The 6,667-nt window shown below is 37.0% G+C and overlaps 1 protein-coding gene across 1 annotated transcript; it reads left to right on the top strand.

Annotated features, from left to right (window-relative positions):
* The first annotated feature begins 1,696 nt into the window (after positions 1-1,696).
* On the top strand, positions 1,697-5,210 carry LOC101884285 (E3 SUMO-protein ligase ZBED1). Its single transcript, XM_087267998.1, has 2 exons — positions 1,697-1,936; positions 2,501-5,210. Exon 2 carries the CDS (start codon positions 3,314-3,316, stop codon positions 4,181-4,183), a length of 870 nt encoding a protein of 289 aa, XP_087124124.1. The 5' UTR covers positions 1,697-1,936; positions 2,501-3,313; the 3' UTR covers positions 4,184-5,210.
* Positions 5,211-6,667: the final 1,457 nt, after the last annotated feature.

Genomic DNA, 6,667 nt, shown 5'->3' with positions numbered 1-6,667 from the left:
TGTAAGTATATGTATGAAGTGTATGTGTATGGTGTATAGTATGTTAGGATTCATCAACTTATTTGTATACAATATATTGTGTGCATATGGAGTAGGGTGTATGGAGTATGTGTTTGTATAAAGTGTATCCTCTCGCTGTGAATGTATTGTGTGTATTATGTCTGCATATGTATGGTGTGTATATGTATTGTGTATGTATAGAACATATCATGTATGGAGTGTATTGTGTGTACATATGTAAAGAATGTATCATGTGCACAAATGTATGAAATGTATGCGTATGGTGTATCATGTGTGCATATGTATAGAATGCATTGTGTGTCTATATGTAATATGTATATGTATAAAGTGTATCATGTGTGTATATGTATAGTATGTCAGGATTCATCAACTTCCAGTAGCTCTGTGGGTAAGAATATATAAGAGTATGTAAGAATGTATAGAATGCATTGTGTGTGTCTATATGTATAATGTTTAGAGTGTGTATATGTATAGTATGTTAGGATTCATCAGCTTATATGTAAATGTATAGAATATATTGTGTGCATATGGAGTATGTTTATGTATAAAGTGTATCCTCTCTGTGTGTGTGTATTATGTGTGCATATGTATGGGGTGTATATGTATGGAGTGTATTGTGTTTGTATAGAACATATCATGTGTGCAAATGTATGGAGTGTATCGTGTGTACATATGTAAAGAATGTATCATGTGCGCAAATGTATGAAGTGTATGGTGTATCATGTGTGCATATGTATAGAATGTATCGTGTGTCTATATTTATGAAGTGTATCATGTATGGAATATGTATAAAGTGTATCATGTATGGTGTGTGTGTGTGTATATTTATAAAATGTATCATGTGTGCATATGTATGGAGTGTATCATGGGTGTATCGTGTGCATATGTGTAGAATGCATTGTGTGTCTATATGTATAAAGTATAGAGTGTGTATGAGTATAGTATGTTAGGATTCATCAACTTATATGTATATGTATAGAATATATTGTGTGCATATGGAGTATGTATATGTATAAAGTGTATCGACTCTGTGTGAATGTATCGTGTGTATTATGTCTGCATATGTATGGGGTGTATATGTGTGGAGTGTATTGTGTGTGTATGTATAGAACATATCATGTGTGCATATGTATGGAGTGTATCGTGTGTATATATGTATGAAGTGTATCATGTATGGAATATGTATAAAGTGTATCATGAGTGTAGGCTTGTGCCGGTATTCGGTAATGCGATAAATCACGGTAATGAATATGCACGATATTGTTATCGCGGGCACTTCAAAATACCGTGAAAAATAATAGATCCGAATTTATATTCTTAGAACGCGCCTTAGCTTATTTTCCATCAACCGCTTGAAGAAACACTGCGTATATGCTGCGCAGAACTAATGCGCACTCTGATGTAAACAATCCCCACATGTAGAAGCACTGTGTGCACGCAGTGCGCGCCGCCGCTGCCACCGCACTATAATCCTCACACGAAGAAGAAGCATGGCGGAAGGAGGAACGCTGCCGACAATTTATCCCCCTTCAGCTTATTTTCCATCAACCGCTTGAAGAAACACTGCGTATATGCTGCGCAGAACTGATGCGCACTCGGATGTAAACAATCCCCGCATGTAGAAGCACTGTGTGCACGCAGTGCGCGCCGCCGCTGCCACCGCTCTCTTATCCTCACACGAAGAAGCATGGCGGAAGGAGGAACGCTGCCGACAATTTATCCCCCTTCAAAAAGGGTAAAGTCAGAGGTTTGGAAATATTTTGGGTTCCAAAAAAATGCAGAGGGATTGCTGATCGAAGACGGTTTCCCTTTGTGTAAAACATGTGGACGGAAAGTGGCTGCTAAACACGGGAACACGTCTAACATGTTTGCTCATATTCGCGACAACTATCCACTGCAATTCAGGGAGATAAAGGTAAGACACTTAATTTCTCATGCTGAATACCACATAAAACAACTATTTGAAAGACAGGATTGCAAAATTACGTTAACTTATTTCCATTTGCTGCGTGTTGCTTGCTTCCATGTACGTTAGTTTAAAAGTTAGCATAAACTCCACTTGCTACACTTAAGTTTGCATCTCGTATTTTAACAACAAAATACAATACTCAGCTAAAAGTAAGTTCTGTAATTAATAATTGAAGTTAGGCAGAATAATGTGATTTTAAGTTAAAAAGGAATGCAACACAATCATACATTTTCACACAGTGCGAGTAAACGTGATGTTTACATGTTTACAAGAGAGTAACGTTACAAGTAAAGTGCAAAACTTAAGCTCATCATCGTGTGTTTTCTATTACTAAAATATAGTTTGAAATGACAGATGCATTTAGTTGAAAGTTGCAACTTGGGTTATTTTTAGTCTAAAAACAAAACAAAAAAAACGAAAATTTACTTTGCTTGTATTCTCTGTCTGAACAGCATCTTTTATTTAAATTATCAGAGGTATGAAGTAATATTTTTCATTCCTATTTTACAGAGTGGCCATGCATCTAGCAGTGCTGGTTCATCTTCAGCTGAAGCCATCGTTCAACCAACAGTTCAAGAGGCATTCCAGCGTCAGGCTTCATATGGACCTTCATCTCATCGGGCCAAGGAAATCAATCATGCCATAGCATACTGTATTGCTAAAGACATGATCCCCATTTACACAGTAGCAAAACCAGGATTTCTGAAACTGATGAAGACAACAGTTCCACTTTAAAAAGTTCCCTCACAGAAGTTTTTCTCTAAGACAGAATTACCCAAAATGTATAACAGTCTAAAAGAGGATGTTGGCAAGCGTATAGCCCAAGGAAAATGGTATGCAGCAACTACTGACCTATGGACCAGCAGTGGAGGAAGTGGTCATCCATACATCAGCTTCACCATCCACTACCTCACAGATTGGAAACTTCAATCAAACTGCCTGGAAACACAGTTTTTTCCAGAAGACCACACTGCTGACAATATCAGTGAATTTTTTGATAACATGTTGCAGGAGTGGGGCATCAACAAAGAGTTTTTTGTCAGTATTACAACTGATAATGCTACAAACATGAAAAAGGCATTCGAGACCACCTTTCCTGGCCAGTGGTTTGGGTGTTTTGGCCACAACTTGAATCTGGCCATTTCTAAAGCTCTGAAAATCCAGAGGGTGGACACAGCTGTCCGAAGCTGTCGACATTTGGTGCAGGGATTTTCAAGAAGCTGAAAGAGAAGAAGAGAGCTCAGAAATAAACAAGAGGCCTTAAATATCCCTCAGAGGTCACTCATCCATGATGTAGTCACTAGATGGGGATCGACACAGAAAATGCTGCAGAGGTTTATTGAACAACAGCAGGCAGTCTGTGCTGTACTGGCAACGGAGGGAGGTGCATGGCATTTGATGCCAAAGGATGCAGATATTGCAGTCATTGAACAAGTCTTGCAAATCCTTCAACCACTCAGTGTTTTTACTGATGCTTTGGCTTCAGAGAGCAGAGTAAGTCTGTCAGCCCTGTGGCCGGTGCTAAGTCACATCATCTCAGACATTCTTGAGGTAAAAAATGAAGACAGTGCCCTCACCATAGACCTGAAGAGGGTAATGAAGTCAGATCTTGAATCCAGGTACAGTGTTGATGCAAAGAAGGTGATGGACTTGACAAGCTTCATTGATCCCCGGTTTAAAGGAAGCTTTTCTGATGACCTTGATGCCACGGTCAACTGCTGTATTGAGGAAGCCTCAAAACTGGCAGAGATGACAACACTGAGTCAGGGAGCTGCCCAGACAGAGCAAAGCAGCTCAACCCCCCTGCCCTTCACTCACACACACACCTCTGAAAAACAGCAGCAAAGCTTGGCCACCCTGCTCAACAAAATCACCTCCACAAGGCAGCAGAGAGCAGAGGAGCAGGAGGGTGAAAGCAGCATGAAGTCAAAGACTGAAGCTGAGATCAAACTGTATCTTTCTCTGCCACTAATAAAATCAGAGGCAGATCCATTGCAGTGGTGGAGTTTGCATGCTGAAGAACTTCCTCATCTTGCTACCTTGGCTGAGAAGTTTCTCTGCATTCCTGCAACAAGTGTTCCCTCAGAGAGGGTATTTAGTGCCAGTGGACATATCCTCTCACCTCAGCGTTCAAAGCTCAAGCCAGAAAAAGTGAACATGCTCACATTTTTGCACTTTAATCTCAAGGACTAAAATATGCCAGGCAGCCCAGAAGAGATACCAGGAATTGGTTGAAAATGTTTATTGTTGATTCATTAAAAATAGTTTTTTGCTCTTAAATCTATTTAAAAACATATAACAAATGTTGTTCTTTTGCAGTTTGCACATTCACTTTGATATAATTGCTCAAGTTTACTTTTAAATTGTGCATTGTTTTATTTATATTTATTTGTATTTAAATGTTTGAAGTACTTTTAGTTAATTAAAAAGTTCTTAAAGTTACTAAGTTGACGAAACAGTTTTTTGTGTTTTTTTTACCTGTTTCTCTAGTAAAATTACAATATCGTGATAATACCGTATACCGTGATTAAAGCTTAATCAATTAATCGCAGCATGAAAATGTGATACCGGCACATGCCTACATGAGTGTATGTATATAATGTATGGTGTGTGTGTATAGAATGTATCATGTGTGCATATGTATGGAGTGTATACGTATGGCGTATCGTGTGCATATGTATAAAATGTATCGTGTGTCTATATGTATAAAGTGTATCATGTATGGAATATGTATAAAGTGTATCATGAGTGTATGTATATAATGTATGGTGTGTGTGTATAGAATGTATCATGTGTGCATATGTATGGAGTGTATCATGTGTGCATATGTATGGAGTATATCATGTATACATATGTATGGTGTATCATGTGTGCATATGTGTAGGATGCATTGTGTGTCTATATGTATAGTATGTCAGGACTGTGGGTAAGTGATTTGCCTCTCACACTGGAGACCCGGGTTCTATCCTAGAGACTGACAAGAGTGTGTTATGTATGGTGTATCTTGTGTGATTTTATGTATAAAATGAATCGTGTTTATATGTATAAAGTGTATCATGTGTGCATATGAATGGAGTGTGTCGTATGTATATTTAGAATGTATGGAGTGTATTGTGTGTATATGTATTGAGTTTATCATGTATGGAGTATGTATATGTATAAAGTGTATCATGTGTGCAAATGTATAGAGTGTATTATGTGTATAAACATATGGAGTATATGTGTAGTGTGTCTAGATTCATCTCATTTCAGTAGCTTAGTGGATAAGAAATTCACTTTTGACACCGGAGACCCGGGTTCTATCCTAGACGCTGACAACAGTATGTTATGTATAGAGTGTATCATGTGTGATTCTATGAATAGAATATATTGTGTGTCTATATGTATGAAATGTATAATGTATGGAATATGTATAAAGTGTATCGTGTGTGTATGTATAGAATGTATCATGTGTGCATATGTATGGAGTGTATCATGTGTGCATATGTGTAGAATGCATTGTGTATGTATAATGTGTAGAATATGTATATGTATAAAGTGTATCATGTGTGTATATGTATAGTATGTCTGGATTCATCACATTCCAGTAGCTCAGTGGATAAGTGATTCACCTCTGACACTCGAGACCCGGGTTCTATCCTAGCGTATGTTATGTATGGAGTGTATCATGTGTGATTTTATGTATAGAATGAATCGTGTGTATATGTATGAAGTGTATCAAGTGTGCATATGTATGGAGTGTTTTATGTGTGTGTATATATGTGAAGAATGTATCATGTGCGCAAATGTATGAAGTGTATATGTATGGTGTATCATGTGTGCATATGTATAGAATGTATCGTGTGTCTTTATGTATGAAGTGTATCATGTATGGAATATGTATCATGTGTGTATATATATCATGTATGGTGTGTGTGTATATGTACTGAATGTATCATGTGTGCATATGTATGGAGTGTATCATGTATGCAGTTGTATGAAGTGTATATGTATGGTGTATCGTGTGCATATGTGTAGAATGCATTTTGTGTCTATATGTATAATGTATAGAATATGTATAGATATAAAGTGTATCATGTGTGTATATGTATAGTATGTCAGGATTCATCAACTTCCAGTAGCTCAGTGGGTAAGAGATTTGCCTCTCACACTGGAGACCTGGGTTCTATCCTAGACGCTGACAAGAGTGTGTTATTTATGGAGTCATATATATATACATATATATATCATGTTAGATTTAATGTATAGAATGAATCGTGTGTATATGTATAAAGTGTATCATGTGTGCATATGAATGGAGTGTGTATATGTGTATATTTAGAATATATGGAGTGTATTGTGTGTATATGCATGGAGGTTATCATGTATGGAGTTTGTATATGTATAAAGTGTATCATATGTGCAAATGTATAGAGTTCATGTGAAGAATGTTTCATGTGCGCAGATGTATGAAGTGTATATGTATGGTGTATCATGTGTGCATATGTATAGAATGTATCGTGTATCATGTGTGTATGTATATCATGTGTGGTGTGTATATGTATAGAATGTATCATGTGTGTATATGTATGGAGTGTATTATGTATGCATGTGTATCGTGTGCATATGTATAGAATGCATTGTGTCTATATGTATAATGTATAGAATGTGTATATGTATAGTATGTTAGGATTCATC

The sequence above is a fragment of the Danio rerio genome, chromosome 9 (assembly GCF_052040795.2).
Source record: "Danio rerio strain M-AB ecotype USA chromosome 9, GRCz13ab, whole genome shotgun sequence".
Taxonomy (NCBI): domain Eukaryota; kingdom Metazoa; phylum Chordata; class Actinopteri; order Cypriniformes; family Danionidae; genus Danio; species Danio rerio.
Note: the sequence above shows the minus strand (reverse complement) of the source record. Positions and strands in the feature narration are given on the sequence as shown.